The sequence below is a fragment of the Melozone crissalis genome, unplaced genomic scaffold (genome assembly GCF_028551555.1).
Source record: "Melozone crissalis strain CALT ecotype California unplaced genomic scaffold, PUWL_Pcris_2 ptg000187l_1, whole genome shotgun sequence".
Classification (NCBI taxonomy): Eukaryota; Metazoa; Chordata; class Aves; order Passeriformes; family Passerellidae; genus Melozone; species Melozone crissalis.
Window position 1 is genome coordinate 2341688 of NW_026535952.1, and position 22306 is coordinate 2363993.

General features: G+C 45.1%; 3 protein-coding genes across 4 annotated transcripts in view; all 3 read left to right on the forward strand.

Annotated features, from left to right (window-relative positions):
- Window positions 1–672, forward strand: part of MORC3 (MORC family CW-type zinc finger 3) — a 42150-nt gene extending 41478 nt beyond the window's left edge. Inside the window, exon 17 of the mRNA XM_054293742.1 lies at window positions 155–672. Coding sequence (XP_054149717.1) covers window positions 155–308 — 154 coding nt within the window. The 3' untranslated portion in view covers window positions 309–672. The remainder of the gene's footprint in view (window positions 1–154) is intronic.
- The window catches only part of DOP1B (DOP1 leucine zipper like protein B), a 248579-nt gene that overhangs the window by 118609 nt on the left and 107664 nt on the right, over window positions 1–22306 (forward strand). The gene's annotated exons all lie outside the window — the stretch shown is intronic.
- On the forward strand, window positions 4401–21419 carry CHAF1B (chromatin assembly factor 1 subunit B). Its single transcript, XM_054293735.1, has 14 exons — window positions 4401–4445; window positions 4911–5041; window positions 6508–6640; window positions 6760–6877; window positions 7283–7386; window positions 8143–8239; window positions 11302–11386; window positions 12350–12443; window positions 13585–13654; window positions 13751–13842; window positions 16895–17057; window positions 18257–18865; window positions 20419–20516; window positions 21298–21419. Exons 2-14 carry the CDS (start codon window positions 4916–4918, stop codon window positions 21417–21419), a joined length of 1911 nt encoding a protein of 636 aa, XP_054149710.1. The 5' UTR covers window positions 4401–4445; window positions 4911–4915.

Below are 22306 nucleotides of genomic sequence, written 5' to 3' on the forward strand. Positions count from 1 at the left end.
GAAATAATCTCGATGCAGCTTTACCTGCATCCATTTTTTTGTTGTTTTATGGGAGTCATGGAGCACCCCCAGCTGGATTGTGAGTGCAGCTGTGCCAGGTGAGCTCTGAAGCCAGAATCCATCCCCAGCTAATGCTGTGCTGCTCTCTCCCCAGCCTGAAGCTGCGCTCCCTGCGAGTGAACGTGGGACAGCTCCTGGCCACCATCATGCCCGACCTGGACCTGCAGCAAGTGAATTATGACATTGATGTGGTGGATGAAATCTTAGGGCAGGTGGTGGAGCAAATGCATGAAATCAGCAGTACTTAAAATCTCGGTGTTTTAGCGGAGTTTTATTGCTCTTCCATTGTAACCTGTAGGTTCCAGACTGTAAATGGGGCTGCTTCACTTTATAGATTTGACATAGGTGGATCTCTCAGTGTAAATATTCCACATTTAGCTGTTCACTTCCTCCTCAAGGAGCACTGTCAATACCGACCCTCCCTGATGTACTTAATTAAGGATTTTGCTTTGGAAATGTATTTGTAATTAAATTTGCAGATATTTTTACTATTAGGAATCTTACTACTTTTCTACAGACACCTTTTGGTTGACTTTGGATCTTATATAAGCATTAATACCTGTGAGTATTTCCTCTTTTAAAGTAGTGGAATATCTTAGAAATGCAAAAAAAAAAAAAAGGAAAAAGAACTTCCTTGATTTCCTTCCCAGAGTTGTTGTATCCCACAGTGTTGTTCCATTGCTCCCAGCAGTGTTCTGTGTTGCATTCATGGCATAGAAATGTGAGTAGCAGGTGAGAATTTGGGCCATATTTGGAGAATATTTATGTGGTACTACCAAAAGAAGAGTTCTTAAGGGTTTTACCTTGAAAACTGGGGATGGACCAGTTGGATGGAAGCACTTGGAAAAGGTGGGATGTTTCTTTATCTGTGGTGTAAACAACAGGGTGAAAATGTTCAGCTTCAACAGCTTTAGACAGTTTTTATTTCAGGCAGGAAAAGGGAATTCCTCTTTTTGACATCCCCCCCTTTAGAGTTGTGTGCTCTAAATCTTCCCATTTTTCCATGATCATGGGAAACCTGGAAGCAGTGGTACCAAGAGAAATTCCCAGCCAGCTGCAGGGATGGGATTTCTTCCCAAGTCATTGGGAATGACAAACTGGGTGGCAAAGACAGCACATCCATCCATTCCTCTGTGGTGGGATTGGTCACCCAAAGAGCAATCCACAAAAATCATTCTTGCTTTGAAATTCAATACATAATTTAATTCGTGTTCGATATGTTAATTCTTAGGAAGTATCTTTTTTTTTTTTTTAATTTAAATGAAGCCAATATTGTGGCTTTTGCACTGCTACTGTCCTGAGTTAATCCCTTGGTGTCTCTTTGAGGTGCAGTTCAGTGGAATTCTTTCCATGGACAGTATTTCAGTAAAAATCTCTCTCTATGCCAATAACGGGAATGCACTACTGTTGTACTTTATCGAGAGAAATTGAATGTTTGATTTGGGAAGAGGTGGCTGTAATATAACTATGTATGACTTTTGCAAAGTTTATATTTCCCATTTCTTGGTGTGTAGCTTTTCCATTTCTTAATCATTATTTATTATGTTTCATCAGACCGTAGCTGAATTTCTTGTAGACAACTGCAAAATAGAGCACATGTCTATATTAAAAATGGCAAATTTACAATGTACATTTACACTTTGGACAATGGTGGACTTATGGAAATGGTTTCTATTTACTTGTTAAAATGTATTTTTTGTAAAAAATAAAAAGATATGAATTGGAGTTTGCAGGATCCCAACTTGTGTTTGTTTCTAAATAAAGCCTGGCTCAGTCTGGTGTTGGACTGGGATGGGAATGTCCTGGATATGGAAAAGCAGCACTGGTGTAATCCAGAGGGTTTTAGTGGAATGGAGCTGAATTTCAGAGAGCTGAATTTCCACAATGCAGCTGAAATTTCCAAAATCAAATCTGGAAATTTTCAAATTTCCAAATTCAGCTGAATTCCTGAGCTGAAATTCCAGAATTTCAGGAAGTTCTGCTGTTGATTCATGGACGAGCTTCCTTGCCTTCAGAAATTCCCCCAGCACATAGACTTGCACCATCCTAAGGCAGTTCCTGCTGCTGTGGAACTCCTCAGGACTTCTGTAAAAATAATTTTAAAATCCCCTATTCCATACACATCCTTGTCCCTCTGCTGGAAAGAGATGGAGAGGGAGGGGGTTGGTTTGGGGGTCAGGGTTTGGGGGTCCCTGGGGTTAAGATTGATGGAGGTGGATGAGCAGGGCACTGGATCTGTCAGGACTTAATTCAATAAATGGTCTCAAACACTGCCAAAGAGGGAGTTCCCTCAGGATAACTCACCTGAGACAGGCACAGTTGGCAAACAGGAAGGGGAAAGGTTTGGAATGAGCACAGCACAGAAGATTCCAGTGTGCAGACAGAGGGAAAAGTGCAGACACACCACCAGGAGGGTGCCAGGCTTGGTGAGGCTGATCTGGGTGAGCTTTTGGGCAAAAAATCCCACCATGGCCCTCTGTGGGGACAGGCTGCCGCCTCTGCCACGGCTGCCCTGCCCAGGGGACTCGAGGGACGTGGGGCCACAGCCCCACAGCCCATTCTGGGCTTCTCCTGCAGCCCAACACCCCTGGCTCGGGGTGTTACTGTTGTGAAAAATGCGTATTTTATGATTGGCTTTTTGCAAATATTCAAAGGAATATTATATGTGTTGTGTTAGAAAGTTATGCTGTATTAGTTCTCTTAAGTAGTGTATTAAATATAGTTTTAGGTCATAAAAAAATGTTAAAATAGAAACCATGCTATGTAGGTTGCTTTTTTAAAGAAAGGGCTGGCAGTGAGGTAGCAGCCACAGGACACCTGAATCCTTCAGAGAAAGAGAATTTATTCCCCATTATCAGAAGAAACAAAATTTTTCCCACCTTGAAGGTGCTGTTGGGATTCAGAGGAAGAAGCTGACACTGACCAGACAGAATCCTGTGTTTGAATGGAATTTATGCATCATGTGTGAGGTGTATGAATATGCAACAGGCTGTTGCTTTTAAGGGTTAATCCTTTGTTAACGTGGGGCCTTTTTTGGGCTTGTGCTGCCCAGAAAAAGGTACCTGGACATCCGTAACTCTTTGTTTCCATTGTCTCATATTTTCCTAATCCAAATTGCCCAAATTATTATTACTCTATATTGCTATTTTTATAACCATTTTATTACTACTAAACTTTTAAATTTTTAAAAACAAGTGACTGGCGTTTTTCACACTGTCATTGTCCCCCATGAGGGTGGCACAGGAAGGCACAGCCCCTGTGTCCCCAAGCACAGTGGCTCCTGCCATGGAGCCACCACAGCACCAGGTTGGGATCTGAGCTCTGTGTTGGGCCCTGGCACAATGAGGAGCCAAAGCAGCCCTTGGGCTGTCCCAAGGAGAAGACTCCAGAATTCAAGGGTTGGCCAGAGAGTAGGGGGACAATGGCAGCTGTGCCACAGGGATGACAGCAAAGAGTTCTCCAATGAGAATAGAAAGGTTGAGAGAATTGGGATTTATTCAGCCTGGAGAAGAGAAGCTTTGGGGTGATCTCAGTGTGGCCTTCCAGGACCTGAAGGGAAGTGACAAGAGAGATGGAGACAATTTTCAAAGGATGGAATGACAGGACAAGGGGGAATAGCTTCGTACTAAGAGAGATGGTTTAGATTGAGCATTAGGATGAAATTGTTCCTTGGGAAGGTAAGGAAAGGCTGGGATGGAATTCCCAGAGCAGCTGGGGCTGCCCCTGGATCCCTGGCAGTGCCCAAGGCCAGGTTGGGCACTGGGGCTTGGAGCAGCCAGGGACAGTGGGAGGTGTCCCTGCCATGGCAGTGGTGGCAATTTAAGGTCCCTTCCACCCCAACCATTCCATGATTTTGTGATGTAGAATTAATCTTCCTTTGTCCCCTGCTGCTCCGTCCCCTGCCTGTGAGGCCCTGTGGGGTCTGGGGAGCTCTCAGAGCTCCATTTTGGGCTTCAACCTCCCCTGCCCAGAGGCTCTTCTTCCTTTGGGCAAGAAGTGAAAGCAGAAGCCGTTTTCTCACAATGTAACTTGTCATTATTATTATGTTTTTCAGGCAAAAGGTTTGCCTTTGAAACAGGGAAGTTTGGGGGCACGTTACCCATTAGGACTTCCATATATTTACACCGGCCAATGAGAGCAATGGCTGTGAAATTAAAAACACAAACAAATTAAAAAAACAAACCAAAACAAAAAAAAAGCAAGCAAACATTCTTTTGAGAAGGTGCCAGCACTCGGCATTTTCATTTTAGGTTTATTCTGATGTTTTTGCGGTTTTTTCCCCCCCGGCAGCCCCTGAGGGCTCCTGAGGCGGCGCGCGGGGCGGGCGCGCGCATGCGCGGGACGGGCGAAGGCGGGAGCGCGCGGGAGCCGCGGGCGGGCCGCAGGTGAGGGGTGGGGGGGTACCCGAGCGGGGGGAGCCGCGCTGGGATTTGGGGTTTTGGGGCTCTGGGGAGCAGGATTGGGGCTCTTCGGGGTCTGGAAAGCGGGATTGAGGATCCCCAGGGCTCCGGGAGCGGCCAGCGGCGCCTCTGCCCTTCCCCAGCCCGCGCCGGGCCGCCCGTGCTCCCTCCTTGTTTAGATTCCGGGCAGGGTTGTTACCCCCAAAAAAGTTTTTCTCTTAAGTCTTAAACCAATGCACAGGGCTTGATACCGCCCTCTTGCAACCCCTAAACAGGAACTTTAGCCATAATAATCACAACTTTTAGAAACAGCCTTCCTCAAAGCATCCTGTCAGTGACTGCGGCGCAGTTCCAGGCTCTGCCAGCGGTGCCTGGGAAATGCGCACAAAGTTTGGCGGCCAGAGCCGTAAGGAACAAGAATTCATGTGGGGTTTGTTCTGTTTTCTCCAGGAAACATGAAGGTCATCACCTGTGAAATCGTGTGGCATAATAAGGAGCCGGTTTACAGCTTGGACTTCCAGCATGGAGCGGATGGGAGGATGAATCGCCTGGCCTCGGCAGGGGTGGACACGGCCGTGAGGGTGAGCTGGATCTGGGCTGGAGGTGGGGGTTGTTATCCAAAATACTGGGATGGTTTTGTTATCCAAAATACCGGGTTGGTTTCGTTATTAAAATATTGGGTTGGTTTCATTATTAAAATATGGTTGGTTTCATTATCCAAAATATTGGGTTATTGGCAGGTACATGCCAAGGGGAGTGGATGATTTCAGGAAAGAGTGTAAGATTGTATATAGAATTATAGGGTGGTTTGGATTGGAATGGAACTTAAAGCTCACCCAATGCCACCCCTGCCATTACAGGGACACCTCCACTGTCCCAGGCTGCTCCAAGCCCCAATGTTCAACCTGGCCTTGGGCACTGCCAGGGATCCAGGGGCAGCCACAGCTGCTCTGGGAATTCCATCCCAGCCCCTGCTCACCTTGCCAGGGAACAATTTCACCCTAATATTCACTCTAAACCTACTCCCCTAGTTTGAAGCCACTCCCCCTTGTCATTACACACTCTTGTAAATACTCTCTGTAGTAGTTTATTCCAGTTGTCTCATAAAACTTTATCCTTCTTCACTGGCAAACTGACCTCTTCTTCCCTGATGGTGCATATGTTTCAGGGATTTTTTTATACATATATTAGGGCTGGAAAAATGTCAGTTTTCTTTGACATAAAATAAGCTCCCTGATAGGACGGTGGTGTGAGGTGGGGTCAGGCTCTTCTGTCACGTCCCAATGATTCCTGGTCACCAGAAACTGATGCCTTGTGCAGGCTGCCCTAGAGCAGAGGCTGGGCAGAGCTACAGAACAAAGCAGGGATTTATTCACAGCATCTCCTCCATGGATGCACCTTGGGCAGCACCAGAGCCCAGCCAGGGCTGCACCCAAGATGAACCAAAATGGCCCCAAAATGCACGGCCGGGCACGGGGGCTGTCCCTGGGATCAGTTCTGCTCCATTTGCACCTTGCAGTTCATTGTCCCATCCCAGCTTTAGCCCAGGCAGTCCCACCCTGCTTGTTTTTCTCTCTCCAGCCCACGGGGTTTGTGCTCCTGGGCTGAGATTTGGGTCATTTGTCCTTGGTGCCCAGCTGGAGCAGGAATTGTTTTGTCTCCCTGCTCTGTGCACAGAGCTCACCATCCCATCATATGAAGCTCAGATTCACACACTAAAGCAGCACAGAATGTGAAAAATAGAAAAGCTCAAACCTGAGGCATTACCGAGGGAAAGGAGGGAGAGGAAATGGCCTCAAATTGCATCACAGGGAGGTTCAGATTGGAGATTTGAAAATAAATCAGAGTGGCAGAGTGGCCAGGCCTTGGGCTGAGCTGCCCAGGGAAGTTTGGAGTCACTGAATTGTCCCAGAGCAGTCTGGACGTGCCCTTGGGGACAGGGATTGGGGTGATGCTGGTGGCACTGGGTGATCCTGAGGTCCCTTGTCACCTTGAGGACCCTGTGCCATCCCATTTGCCTGGAGAGCTGTAACACTCTCCCAAGCAGATCTGGAAGGTGGAGAAGGGCCCGGATGGAAAAGCCATCGTGGAGTTCCTGTCCAACCTGGCGCGCCACACCAAGGCCGTCAACGTCGTGCGCTTCTCTCCCAGCGGGGACATCCTGGCCTCAGGAGGGGATGGTGAGAGCTGCTTCCCCTCTACCTCATCCTGAATCATTTTGGAGTTAAACTGAGTGAAATCCTGGATGAACAAAAGGGACAAAGGGAAATAAATCAGTTTGCTCTGGTCTCTTCTGCAGATGCTGTCATTTTGCTGTGGAAGCTGAATGACAGCAAAGAGTTGGAGCCGTTGGTGTTTCAGGATGATGATGAGGCTCAGCTCAACAAGGAGAACTGGGCAGTCATTAAAACTTTGAGGTAATTTATTATTTGGTCAGTTTGGTTTTCCCTTCAGTGGTTTTGTTTCCTCAGTGGTTTCTAACATGGTGCACTTTTCAGTGTGTGTAGAACTCCAGCACTGTCTACAATTCATTTACTCTAATATTAATCCTTTTAACTCCGTGTTCATGAGACTCAGAAAAAGGAGGGAGAGGGACATTTTGAATCATCAGGTGGTGACAGGACAAAGAGCAAAGGTTTTAAGCTGAAAGAGCAGTTCTTGGCAGCTGAGGTTGATGTGAAATACTTGCAGAACTTCTTGAAGCACCAGCAGGAATTTTTATTTGCCTCTTGATATTTTTTTTAACCTAAAAATTCATAAAACTCATATTCACAGGTAGCTTTTAATTTTCAAATTAATAATTGGTTTCTCCTGCCTTCCAGAGGCCACTTGGAAGATGTGTATGATATTTGTTGGACCTCAGATGGGAATTACATGGCATCTGCTTCTGTGGATAACACAGCAATCATGTGGGATGTCAATAAAGGTAAATGCTGCAGTTATCCCTTGGAATTCCTGATCTGCTGGAAGTGCCTTGTGGCATTTCCCCTCAAAAAATGGGAAACATCTTTTTTTATGATTGTTTTTCTGTGTGATTTTCTGGGTGTGTGAGGGCCCTCTATAAATAGATATAAAATATTCTCAGAACAACAGAATTTACACCTGAGGAATCTGATCACCTTGGAGTATTCAGGAAATTACTTCACACATTTTTTACACCCCAAAATTCTTGCACAAACTCCTTACTTCACTTTTTGGTGTTGTGCAGCATGGCCTGAGCTCTGTTGGTTCTTTCCTTTTGAAAAGCTATTTATTTTCTTTGAAACTTGGCAGCTTCTGGTATTCCTTTGCAAGAAAGCAACACTTAAATAATAGGAAAAATCCCACCTGTGGCCAGTATTCAACAAAGTATTTCTAAAACTCTCTGTAACTTTGTCTCATCAGTGTTTTGGCTCTGAGACCTTCCCTTGTGGAACATCAGTGGGGTCAGAGAGCTCCTGCCTTTGCTAATATTAATCTAATATTAATTCTAATTAATTATCAAATTTGTAGTGAACAAACCTTTAACTGGCACTTTAAAAGCAACTTTTGCTGATAATCTTTTCAGCCACCATCCAATGAACACTTTTATGTTTAAAATATTATTTCCCTATGTTTTGAAGCATTTTTTTGTCTTGTTTGATGTCTGAAATATTTGATAACAGACTGGAATTTGTGATCTGAAAGCTGTTTGTAATTTCAGGACAGAAAGTTTCAATATTCAATGAGCACAAGAGTTATGTCCAAGGAGTCACCTGGGATCCTCTGGGCCAGTACATTGCAACCCTGAGTTGTGACAGGTGAGCTCTTGGTCTGAGGGGTTTTCCTGAATATTCCTTTTTCCAGGAGGGTGAATTAAAAGGAAATATGCCAGATAAACATGAGGGTTTTTTTTATTCATTTTGTTGTGTAAGCAGGCTGATGTGAAAGTAAAACGATATTTTAGTTAATTTTTTAGCTTGTGCTCAATGATTCCTGCAGTCTCTCTTAGCAGTAAATAAACTTTTGTAGGAGTCTTCATTTAGGAATTAAGTTTTTATGTTATTGATCATTATTGGGGGCTGCATGGTTGTGTTAATGAGCTGATAAATTCATCCTTGGGCATGGAGCAGCCTGGGACAGTGCAAGGTTAAAAGGAATTAAAAGGAAGTATGCCAGATAAAAAGGAGGTTTTGTTTTATTCACTTTGTTGTGTAAGCAGGGTGATGTAAAAGGAAAATGATATTTTAGTTCATTTTTTTGGCTTGTGCTCAATGATTCCTGCAGTCTCTCTTAGCAGCAAATAAACTTTTGTAGGAGTCTTCCTTTAGGAAGACTTAATTCCTTTAATACCTTTAGGAATTAAATTTTTATGTTATTGATCATTACTGATACTCTTAAAAGAGAGCAGCATGGTTGTGTTAATGAGCTGATAATTCATCCTTGGGGATGGAGCACCCTGGGACAGTGAAAGGTTAAAAAGAAATATGCCAGATAAAAGTGAGGTTTTGCTTTATTCACTTTGTTGTGTAAGCAGGGTGATGTAAAAGGAAAATGATATTTTAGTTATTTTTTTTGCTTGTGCTCAATGATTCCTGCAGTCTCTTTTAGCAGCAAATAAACTTTTGTAGGACTCTTCATTTAGGAGTTAAATTTTTATGTTATTGATCATTACTGATACTCTTAAAAGAGAGCAGCATGGTTGTGTTTATGAGCTGATAATTCATCCTTGGGCATGGAGCAGCCTGGACTGTGGAAGGTTAAAAGGAATTAAAAGGAAGTATGCCAGATAAAGATGAGGTTTTGTTTTATTCATTTTGTTGTGTAAGCAGGTTGATGTGAAAGTAAAATGATATTTTAGTTAATTTTTTGGCTTATGTTCAATGATTCCTGCAGTCTCTCTTAGCAGCAAATAAACTTTTGTAGGACTCTTCATTTAGGAGTTAAATTTTTATGTTATTGATCATTACTGATACTCTTCAGAGAGTGCTACATGGTTGTGTTAATGAGCTGATAATTCATCCTTGGGCATGGAGCACCTTGGGACAGTGAAAGGTTAAAAGGAAATATGGCAGATAAACGTGAGGTTTTGCTTTATTCACTTTGTTGTGTAAGCAGGGTGATGTAAAAGTAAAATGATATTTTAGTTAATTTTTTTGCTTGTGCTCAATGATTCCTGCAGTCTCTTTTAGCAGCAAATAAATTTTTGTAGGAATCTTCATTTAGGAATTAAGTTTTTATGTTATTGATCATTATTGGGGGCTACATGGTTGTGTTAATGAGCTGATAAATTCATCCTTGGGCATGGAGCAGCCTGGGACAGTGCAAGGTCCCTGCTCAAGGCAGGAATGGAATTAAATGATCTTTAAGGTCCCTTCCAGCCCAAAGCACTCCATGATGATGGAGATGTAGTTAATTGTTTTTAAGGGGGTTCCCACTCTTGAGGAGCCCACAGTGCAGGTGGGAACAGCCTTTCCTAATTCCCTTTTTCCTCCATGAATCCCAGTGCTGGCATTTCCCAAACCTTGTGGAGTCCAAGCATTGTGAGGAGTTCGTTGGTTCTTTGGTCATTAAAACACATCCCTCTGGTGGTGTCTCATGAGGAGAATTTTAATTAATGCTTAATTGGTGGTCCAGGTTTATATTTTAGGTGCTGACTGAGAAGGGAGATGCTGGGGCACTTTTGGGAAACCTGGGGTGAAAGGAAGCACAGGAAAGGCTCAGAGAGCTGGGATGGTTCACCTGGAGAGGAGAAGCTTTGGGGTGACCTCAGGATGGCCTTGCAGGGCCTGAAGGAGCCCCAGGAAAGCTGGAGAGAGACAATTTCACAGAATTTCAGAATCCCTGGGTTGGGAGAGACCCCCAAGACCATCAAGTCCAGCCCAGCCCCAACTGAACCCTGGCCCCCAGTGCCACATCCAGGCTCTGTTAAACACACCCAGGGATGGGGACTCCACCCCCTCCCCGGGCAGCCATTCCAGAACTTTCTCACCCTTGCTGGAGAAACCCTTTCCCTGCTATCCAGCCTGTGTTTCCCTTGGTGCAGCTCGAGGCTGTGTGCTCTGGGTGTGTCAGTGCTGCTGCAGACAGAGCCCAGCCCCAGGTGAGCACAGGCCCCTTTCAGGAGCTGTGAGAGTGATGGGGGCAGCCCTGAGTCTCCTTTTCTCCAGGCTGAGCACCCCCAGCTTATTACAGCGACCTGAGGTGGTCGCTGGGGGTGAGAGAAAGACGAGAATCTTGTTTCTTGATCAGAAGGCTGGATTTATTGATATATGATATATAATACATTATAACTGTACTAATAAGAATAAAGAGAGAAGTTGCAGATGTTGCTAAGCTAAGAATAGAAAGAAAGAATCTCTAACAAAGTTGTGTCCAGGGACTCTGTCCCCAGCTTGCTCCTGTGATTGGCCTTTAATTATAAACATGGAACATGAACCAATCCCAGGTGCATCCCATTGCATTTACAGCAGCTGATAACAATTGTTTACATTCTCTTCTGGGGCCCTCAGCTTCCTAGAAAATGGACAAATCTGAAAGAAAGGATTTCTGTGAAAAAATGTCTGCGACACCAACTCCCTCAGGGCTTCCTCACAGGGCTGGAAGGACACAGGGGTGCAGGGACAGCACCCAGGGAATGGCTGCCAGTGCCAGAGGGCAGGGCTGGGTGGGATCCTGGCAATGAGGAATTGTTCCCTGGCAGGGTGGGCAGGGCTGGGATGGAATTCCATCCCTGCATCCCTGGCAGTGCCCAAGGCCAGGTTGGACACTGGGGACAGTGGGAGGTGTCCCTGCCATGGCAGCAGTGGCTGATTTCTCGTGTCCCTCCCACCCCTGCTGCATTCCCTCACTCCCTGCTGCCTGACTCTGCTCTCCCACACAGGGTCCTGCGAGTTTACAGCACCCAGACCAAGCGAGTGGCCTTCAATGTCACCAAGATGCCATCGGGGTCGGGAGCTGAAGGAGAGGTACCTGCTTCTGCTGGGGCTGCCAACTCTGCTGGGGGCTCTTTCATCTCAACTTCCTCTCCCATCAAACCAAAGGATCAAATATTTTACTTTCAAACAATTCCTGTGTTGTAGAATCATCAAAGTTGGAAGAGACCTTCACACTCATCCCCTCCCACCATCAATCACCCCAAAACCACATCCCCAAAATTTCTTGCTGATGAAAGCAGTAACACAATCCTTCAGTTGTAAAAGTTAAAAATAGTGTGGAGAAAACAGTTCTGAACAGGAAAAACTTCAAACATGCCTGGCAGTAGCTGGGAGTTTATTAATAGATGTGACAGTAGTAATAATAGTAATAATATTTTAAAGTTAATAATATTTTAAAGTTAACAGCGTGGAATTTTCAAGAAGGTAGTTACATTGTGAAGAAAAATATGAATTAGGGATAATTTAGGTAACTCTAACCCTAAGAGGGAAAACAAAGAGCTTTTTTTTCCTCCCAAACAGCTTTAAGTGACAGTAAAATAACACCTCCAGGCTGGCTATAACTTTCTTAATTCCTTCTATTCATTCTTTTTCTTTTTGGAGGAAAACATTGGTAAGAGTTTTATGGACACTGAAGAACAGCCTGAGAGCAGGCATTTGCCATGGGAGAAATTCTCTTTCAACCTCTAATCCTGGGGTTAGCCTGGGATGCCTGAGCAGCCCTGGGTGTTAAACAATGTTGTTCTCCAGGTTATGGCTGGTTTTTGATGGCTGCTTTAAGGTGACAGCTCTGGGAGTGTTTTACTTTGCAGCTCAAGAGGGATCAAGGATTATTTTTCTTAGCTGGGAAGAATTTATAGAGAGCTTGAAGGAGTTTTTTAAAGGTTTTATTTGAAAAGTTCCATCAGGCTGGAGTGTCCAAGTGGATGTTTTGTGTCCAGGGGTTGCAGTTGGACATTCCTGGCCTTTTCCACAATCCTGATTTCTGTCTTGCAGGTGAGGAGCTTTCGGATGTTCCACGATGACAGCATGAAGTCGTTCTTCCGCAGGCTCAGCTTCACCCCTGATGGCTCCTACCTGCTCACTCCAGGTGTGGGGACATCTCCTGGCACTTGGGCCGTGTCCCTGAGCTTGGAGAACATTCCCAAGGTCATGGAATCCAAGCTGTGACCTATCCCCACCTTGTCCCCAGAGCACTCAGTGCCACCTCCAGGGGACACCTGCAGGGATGGGCACTGCAAAGCTCCCTGGGCAGCCCCTGCCAAGGCCTGAGCTCCCTTTCCATGCAGAAATTTTCCCAAAATCCAACCTAAACCTGCCCTGGCCCAGCCTGAGGCCGTTCCCTCTGCTCCTGTCCCTGTTCCCTGGGAGCAGAGCCCCAGGGACTGTCCCCTCCTGAGGCTGTGCCCTCCTGGCAGGGACTTGTGCAGAGCCACAAGGGCCCCTGAGCCTCCTTTGCTCCAGCCTCAGCCCCTTCCAGCTCCTCAGGGATTCTGCAGCCCCTTCCAGCTCCCTCAGGGATTCTGCAGCCCCTTCCAGCTCCTCAGGGATTCTGCAGCCCCTTCCAGCTCCTCAGGGATTCTGCAGCCCCTTCCCAGCTCCTCAGGGATTCTGCAGCCCCTTCCCAGCTCCCTCAATCTATTGCATCCTAATTTGAATGTTCCTTGATATTTCCTGCATCTCAGAGATGCTGATTTATCCTAATTAAGCCATTCCTCATTCTCCCTATTGAAGGGAATAAAACCTCCACAATATTCTCCATTAACAATCCACAACATCAAATTTCTCCTGTGATAAAAGGGATATTTATGACATTTTTGCTGGATAAATTGCAAGACTTCACCAGAAGTCTTAAGATAGACATGAAGGATAATGAGTGGGGTTTTTTTTGATTTCGTCCTTCCCTCAGAACATTCAGAGTAAAAACAGCCCAGCAAGGAGGGATCAGTGTGTGCCTGTCCAAACCCTGCTTTTATTGATGTCTGGCAACATCAAGAAGCAGCTTTGAAGAGGGAAATGTATAAGGGAAAACAAAACCAGCACTAAATAAATATTTGGGATGCCTTTTTAAGTTGTATTCAGCTTTTGCCCAACTGACAAGCCTAATTCCTGGGAATTAGAATATTTCTGGAGAAGCCAAATTGCCAGGAACTGGAAAGTTTGTGGACACAAGGTGTGTGCTCAGGAGCTCTCTGAGGTGATGAGTGATGTTGGAACTTTTATTTTTGCAGCTGGCTGTGTGGAATCGGGAGAGAACGTTACCAACACCACCTATGTTTTCTCCAGAAACAATCTTAAAAGGTAGGGGTTTAATGAGATAAAAATCTGGTTGCATTTAAAAATAAACAATTCAAATAGTGCAAATGTTGTTTTCTGAACTCCTGGCTCTCTCTGTAGGCCCGTGGGTCACCTGCCCTGTCCTGGCAAGGGCACTCTGGCTGTTCGCTGCTGCCCTGTGTACTTTGAGCTGAGAGGAGCCTCTGCTGCAGGTATGGAGTGGGGGTTTGGAAGGGCAGGAGCCTCCCTGAAATGGAAAATGCAAATTATTATATCTGAATTATTATAATTTTGAAATTAAGGGACTCTCAGGCAAAGATATGGGAGTAGGAATAACAACTCTTTACTGGGAAAATTAAAAATATGAATGCAATAGTACAAACAAACAAAAAAACTGATAGTGGAACCCTGGAAAAAGTTAAAGATAGAATCTAAAATGTTGGGCTTTGTGCTTTCCCAGATCAACTGCACCTGCGTAAGCAGTGTGATAAATTATATAATTGTTAGATGTGATGATTGTTTAGTAATTAAATATAATTATTATATAACCATAAGAAGAATAGTGAGAAACTATGTTGGAAATTCAGAGAGGGGCTAAATTTATGTATACAATAGAACAATATAAGTTTAATAATTAACATGAAAGTTATATAATGATAGAGTATAAAACATGATCATTTCGGATGTATGGTCGGAGTCAGATTTGGGTTGAATACACCCCTGACACCCAGAGCTCTTAATAAAAAGCACAGCATATAATCCCTGTGATTATGTGTTTTTGAACGCTAACAAAACCACTGACAAAGTAAGAATAGGAGCTGCCCCCCTGCGTGTCAGGGCGGTGTCCCAGCCCCATCCCAGGGGGGCTCAGCCCTCCTGCCGTGCCGGCTGTGGCTCTGCTGCAGCAGGGATCCTGCACAAGGGGGGAGTTTTCCTCTGCAGCTCCAGGGGAAGAGGCAGCTGCTCCTCTGGGGATGCAGTGGAAAGGCTGTGCTGCTGCAAGGCTTTGCAAGGGTCTTCAGGGTGAGAGAGATAGATGAGAATCTTGGCTTCATGATCAGAAGGCTGGATTTATTATTTTATGATATATAATACATTATGACTATACTAATAGGAATAGAGAGAAAAGTTCAGAAGCTGCTAAGCTGAGACTAGAATAGGAATCTAATAACAAGAGAGCTCTCTTTGAATCTGTCCCAGAGAACTTGGTCCCTGATTGGCCCTTAATTGTAAACATGGAACCTGGGCCAATCCCAGTTGCCCCTGTTACATTCCACAGCAGCAGATAACAACCAGTTCCATTCTTCTTCTGGGGCCTCAGCTTCCCAGAAGAGGAAAAATCCCAAAGAAAGGATTTTTATGAAAAGATGTCGGTGACACTGTGCTGCTGTCCCAGCGCCTCAGATTGGATCCAGGGAGGAATGCTTGGCTCCTCCCCTGGGCGGAGCATCTCCCCATGGGATGCTGGGATTGGATCAGCCCTGCAGGGACACTCAGTGGCCATGGACAGCAGAGATCTCCTGGAGGGAGGGTTGGCTGTGGGAGAGAGAAAGGAAAAACTGCCCAGGAACAGCAGAGAACTGCCCCAGCTCTGACAGACGGGAATAGAACTGTTGCAGACATTTTTCACAGAAATCCTTTCTTTCAGATTTCTGCATCTTCTGGGAAGCTGAGGCCCCAGAAAGAGAATGTAAACAATTGTTATCAGCTGCTGTAGAATGCAATAAGATGCACCTGTGATTGGTTCATGTTCCCATGTTTATAATTAAGGGCCAATCACAAGAACAAACTAGAGACAGAGTCCCTAAACACAACTTTGTTATAAATTCTTTCTTTCTATTCTTAGGTTAGCAAACATCTGCAACTTTTCTCTTTATTCTATTTAGTATAGTTATAATGTATTATATATCATATATCAATAAATCCAGCCTTCTGATCAAGAAACAAGATTCTCGTCTTTCTCTCCCCAAGCGACCACCTCAGGTCGCTGTAATATAGAACACATCCCATTTCCAACCTCAGACATATGGGAAGCTTCAGGGAGTGGGAACTTTCCGACTTCAGGGAGTGGAAACTCCCAGCAAATCTGTGAAAAGATGTAGCTGGTCATTTTTTTATGCTCCAACCTTTCAGCATTCCTCTAAGACAGTGCTGAGAAGTTGTTTCCTGACTCTGAGGCCCAGAGTTCACCTCAAGTCCCTCATGAGTTGCTTTGGAGTGGATGAATGTTGTTCCTTGGCCTGTCAGGCTGCAGGAACACTGTGAAATATTTCCCTTGAGCTGTTAACCATTTTGTGTTCAAAAGAAATAACCTGGTTTAGCACCAGAGGAGCAGGGCAGTGAAATAATTCCTGTTAGTCTCAGCTGCCCACATCACAGGGAGTGGAAGAGTTTGCCACAAGCACTGGTGTTTATTCAGGGAAGCAGTGCTGGTGTTACTGGGCACAGCAGGAATTCTGAGCTGGGGACAGGATTATGTGAAGTTGCACAAGAATTGATTTTGTATTTATTTAATCCAGCTTTATTGAGCCTCCAGGAGTGTTTATATTTGAACAAGAGTGACATTACTCAGGTGAAAAGGCAGAGCTTGGTTACATTTGTAGTATTCCTTACAGGATTTACCTGTTTTATTTCCATCATAATTTTAGATCCATGCTGTTGCAAAGGAAGGAGATGAGGGTCTGCAGTTGGTCTTTGTAGCTCCTCTAAAGGGACACTTTAATATTAAAGTTCTTATAAATACTGGAAAATAGAGGGGAAAATTTACAAAACAAAACAGTAGCAATCCAGAGGTCAAAATGTCTCCTAAATGTGCTTGAAATGTGAGGCAGCAAATTCACCTGAGCCTTCATAACAAAAGGTGTCTGTCCTGGCCAGGAGTTGGGCTTTGATCCTATGGGTCTGTTCCAGCTCAGAATATTCTGGGATTCTGTCTTCAGGTCCAGTTTTGTGCACAGAAATGGTGCCTGAAGCCTTCAGCTGCCAGGAACTGTTTAAACACCCTTCTGCAAGTCTAGCCAGGCCCTTGGTGTGGAAACAGAACAGTAGCAATCCAGAGGGAGAAAGGTGCCCTTTTGTTTTTCAGCTAAGAAAATAAATAGTAAATTTCAGACAACAGATATGTTAAATTTTACATTTTATGCACGAGCTGTCTGCTCGGTGTTTACACTGATTGATGCTGTAATTTTATTTAAATTAATGCCTAAGTGCAGTCACTACCATGCAGTAAATCCAAGAGAATTCTCACTGTTCATTTCTTTGCAGGTGGAATCAGCCCCAAATCCCCCCCTGCCCTGTTCAGCCTCCCCTATCGATTGGTGTTTGCTGTTGCCTCAGAGGATTCTGTGCTGTTTTACGACACTGAGCAGTCCTTCCCCTTTGGTTATGTCTCCAACATCCATTACCACACCCTGAGTGACATTTCATGGTAAGGAATTGTGTTCCTGAGGTTTATTGTGATGTGAAATGTCCTTTTTCCACGTCCTGTGAGTCCTGCCTGGGGTTTGCATTTCATTTCTGCCATACACGTGGTCACTCAGTGTCTGAGCAGCAATCCTGTCCCGTTCTCGGCTGCTTTTGATGGCCTGGAAAGGCTCGGGATGGCCTTGGGACAGCCCGCGCTCCAAAGGACAAGAGGAGTCTTCAGGTTTTTCAGTTCTTCAGTGTTTATTGGTTTTTATCTACAAGATTTTCTCCCGGCCCGACAGAGCACAGCACGCCGGCCATGAGCACACTGAGAGCCCTCGGGGCGGTCACTGATCTTTATACCCAAAACTACGTGTGAGATATTTACCTATTCTCCCCAGTGCCTTTCACCCTTATTGACCAGTGCACTTTCAGTAAGAACCAATCCCAAAGTGCCACCACCACCACAGAAGATGGAGGCCGAGAAGAAGAAGAAGAAGAAGAAGGACAGGACACGCCCCAATTCCTCCATTTTGTTTCTCCAGACCCCCCTGTACCGAGATTCCAAACCCTGTGTTTCACACTACAATTAACCCATCCCTTCACCATTTACCCCCGTGAGATCCTCCCATCCTCACACAGGTGTCGTTTCCCGTGCAGGATCAAAGTGCAGCCACCAGACACTTCTGGCAACGCTCCAGGACCTCCGAGCCCCCCAGGGGTGGTCTCGGTGACTCTGCACATCAGGGCTGAGGCGCTGAGATCCCACATCTCCCCCTTCTGTTTGCACTAAAAACACTTCTTTTGCCACCTGACTCATGACACGCCTTAGACATGCAAAGATGCACGGGATAACGAGTACGAGGACTAAGAGAATTATTAAGACATAGAATGCCATCTTTAAAATTCCTCTCCATATGGGAGAGACGTCAAAGAATTCTACCAGATCATCGATCCACCATCCTGTGATCTCGCCAAGTTTATTTATGCTGTCCTTTATTTTCTGAATGCTTTCATGAATTGATCTTGAATAGTCTGAGAGATTCAGGCAGCACATCCCTTCAAATTCCTGCCTGGGGTTTGCATTTCATTTCTGCCACACACGTGGTCACTCAGTGTCTGAGCAGCAATCCATCCCTGTTTGCTCTGTCAATTAGACAATTATGGCTTTTAATCAAGTAAAAGCTTGGCCTTTAATGGAAATAAATCAATCCCAACCAGGTCCAGCGATGGATCCTTCCTGGCCATTTCCTCCACGGACGGGTACTGCTCCTTCGTCACCTTCGAGGAGGATGAGCTGGGAGTGCCCCTGAAGGAAAGGCCCCAGATCCCTGTCAGGACTCCTGGAGCAGCAGCAGACAAGAAAGCCAAGAAAAGCCAATCCCACAAAGTGATTTCCCCAGGCTCCAGGCTGCCAGAGGGGACCCCTCCCAGCAAGGATCCCCCAGTGCCACCCCGAACCCCCAGCACTGCTGGGAAGGAGCTGCCTTCAACCCCTGTGGGCATCAAAAGCACCCCAGTGCCATCCCCTGCCACCCCTGGGGGCATCAAAGCCACCCCAGTGCCATCCCCTGCCACCCCTGGGGGCATCAAAGCCACCCCAGTGCCATCCCCTGCCACCCCTGTGGGCACCAAAGCCACCCCAGTGCCATCCCCTGCCACCCCTGGGGGCATCAAAGCCACCCCAGTGCCATCCCCTGCCACCCCTGTGGGCACCAAAGCCACCCCAGTGCCATCCTCAGAGGAGAGGAGGAGCAGCCAGAGCAGCAGAGCCCCCCAGCCCAGGAGGGTCACCCTCACCACGCTGCAGCCCTGTTTCAAAACACCCAGGTGAGATTTTTGCGTTTCTATTTACACCTTCCAGCTGTAAATAACAGGGCCAAGACAATTTGTGCTTGTGCTGCATTTAAAGGCTGAGCTTTGCTCACAAATCCCCAGCCCTGGCTCTGAGTGGGAGCTCTCTTGATGGGGAGTTTTTTTTGTTGTGCTGCAAATGAGAGGTCAAAATGTCTCCTAAACGTGCTTGAAATGTGAGGCAGCAAATTCACCTGAGCCTTGACAACAAAAGGTGTCTGTCTGTTGAAAGCAAAGGGAGCCAACCCATCTTTGTTGATCAGCATCGACTCCAATTTATTGACCAAATCAGCCACCTTTTATAACAGTGTTAATTAACTTCATGCATATTGCAAAATCCGAGCTCACCATAGGCTACAGAGAAAACTCCAACCCCTCCTTTTGTTTACAACACCTGTGGTTTGTTTATTGAAACCAAGATTTGTCTTCTCACCGTGATATGAAAAGTTCTCAAAACCTTCATATCTGTTCCCAGAGCAGCCAAGGACAGAATGTTTACCTGTTATGAGAAGACTGTCTGAGAATCCTGCTGTTTATAAAAAATATGCCTGACAACCTAGTTATTTACAGAATCAAGCCTGGGAAATGCTGCTTTACAGCTGCCTTTTACTTTTCCATCAGCTGGATACCTTCATGGCCTCTTTCCTTAAGCCATGTCTGAGCAAAATTCTCCAACATCTGTCCTGGCCAGGAGTTGGGCTTTGATCCTCTTGGTTCCCTTCCAGCTCAGAATATTCTGGGATTCTGTCTTCAGGTCCACTTTTGTGCACAGAAATGGTGCCTGAAGCCTTCAGCTGCCAGGGGCTGTTTAAACACCCTTCTGCAAGTCTAGCCAGGCCCTTGGTGTGGAACTTGAAATATTGATTAGGTGACTTCCTAAAAGATCTCATTTTTTAGAAATTGCCAATAATATTGATTGTGCTGGGGCTCTGAGCACCCTGCTCCTGTGGAAGGTGGCCCTGCCCATGGCAGGGGTTGGAAATGGATAATGCTCCATTCAACTTGGAAAAATAAGGGAAAATGTGCAGTAAAATATACCTGAATTACTTTTGCAGTTAAATGATTCTATATTAATTAAATCTTGAAGACCTCTTGGGTCTGTTCCAGCTCAGAATATTCTGGGATTCTGTCTTCAGGTCCACTTTTGTGCACAGAAATGGTGCCTGAAGGCTTCAGCTGCCAGGAGCTGTTTAAACACCCTTCTGCAAGTCTAGCCAGGCCCTTGGTGTGGAACTTGAAATATTGATTAGGTGACTTCCTAAAAGATCTCATTTTTTAGAAATTGCCAATAATATTGATTGTGCTGGGGCTCTGAGCAGCCTGCTCCTGTGGAAAGTGGCCCTGCCCATGGCAGGAGGTTGGAAATGGATAATGCTCCATTCAACTTGGAAAAATAAGGGAAAATGTGCAGTAAAATATACCTGAATTACCTTTGCAGTTAAATGATTCTGTATTAATTAAATCTTGAAGTGGAATACTCATGGAAATGATGTCTATAAAGCAATTGAACTGTTTCTGCTCTTTTAAAGGAGAATAAACTTGATTTCCTTGAAGCCAGACAGCCCAGCCTCTGCATACCCAGAGCCAGCCCCCATCTCCATCCCTCCTTCCTCAGAGCAGCAGCATGGTGAGTTTTTGTGGCTCAAAACACCAGCCCAGTCAGATTTGTCCATTATAGATTTATATTGTAAAAAAATCCTCACTCTGATGGCAAATTCTAAAGCTTCTTCATTATTACAGTGCCCTGATGAGGTCTCCAGGGTGAGAGAAAGACGAGAATCTTGTTTGATGATCAGAAGGCTGGATTTATTGATATATGATATATAATACATTATAACTATACTAAAAAGAATAAGGAGAGAAGTTGCAGAGGCTGCTAAGCTAAGAATGGAATAGAAAAGAATCTAAAAACAAGAGAATTCTCTGTCCCTGTGTTCCAGAGAGCTTGCCCTGTGATTGGCCCTTAATTGTACACATGGAACATGAACCAATCCCAGGTGCATCCCATTGCATCCACAGCAGCTGATAACAATTGTTTACATTCTCCTCTGGGGCCTCAGCTTCCCAGAAGATGCACAAATCCCAAAGAAAGGATTGCTGTGAAAAAATGTCTGCGACACTTCATTGTTTTGATGTGTGCTTTGAGAGATTGAGATTGATTTGAGAGGTGCTTTGGGCAGTATGAAATGTGTTCTCCCTGCTCAGGGCAGCTGATGGTGACTCCCTACAGTTTTATAGCAGTGAAACCAAGGATAAATTCCTGGGGGTGATGTTCTCCAGCTTTTAAAAGACTTTTGTACTTCCAGCTTGTCCTTGTTGCAGGTGCTGGGCACTCTCAGACCAGGGTTGGGTGGTTTTTAAATCTGAATTTATTAATTTGAAATGATTTTCCTGTCTGATTCTTCCAGAGAAGCCATTGCCATCTGATGAGAGCCTGCAAGCTCCCCCAGCCCCAAAACGTGCCAGGACTGAGGATTTGCCCCTTCCTTCTGCTGCTGGAGACCAAACCAGCTGTGAGTCCAACAAATAAAGGCTGAGCACACCCTCCCAGCCTGAATCACAGCAGCCCTGTCTGAATTCATTTCTTTTTGCAAACATTCAATCCTCAATCCTCAGTCCAAGTTCCCTGTGCAGGTTTGATGTAGAAACATCAACATTTCTGTGAGCACACTGCCAGTAGAAGATCCAGGTTTTAGGAATGTTCTGCAGCAAAAAAAATAGTTGGGAAGTGACTTCAAGAATAAGGAAATCAGGGAAATCTGGGGGTTAAAAATCCATCCAGTAAGTTGTGAGTCTCCATCAGAGTCCCTAAATCATGTTTAGAAAGCATCATGCCTTCCAGTAACTGACAAAAAGAATCCAGTACATTCATAAGATTTGATGTTGTTCAAGACCTAAAAAAAGAGGGAATTGTGTCATTGCAGCCTTTTGGGTTATTTCTGGTGTAAAATGATGAGCAAACCAGCTGTGAGTCCAACAAATAAAGGCTGAGCACACCCTCCCAGCCTGAATCCCAGCAGCCCTGTCTGAATTCATTTCTTTTTGAAAAATTCAATCCTCAATTCCCAGTCCAAGTTCCCTGTGCAGGTTTGATGTAGAAACATCAACATTTCTGTGAGGACACTGCCAGTAGAAGATCCAGGTTTTAGGAATGTTCTGCAGCAGCAGAAATAGTTGGGAAGTGACTTCAAGAATAAGGAAATCAGGGAAATCTGGGGGTTAAAAATCCATCCAGTAAGTTGTGAGTCTCCATCAGAGTCCCTAAATCATGTTTAGAAAGCATCATGCCTTCCAGTACCTGTCTGGCAAAAAGAATCCAATGCATTCATAAGATTTGATGTTGTTCAAGACCTAAAAAAAGAGGGAATTGTGTCATTGCAGCCTTTTGGGCTATTTCTGGTGTAAAATGATGAGCAA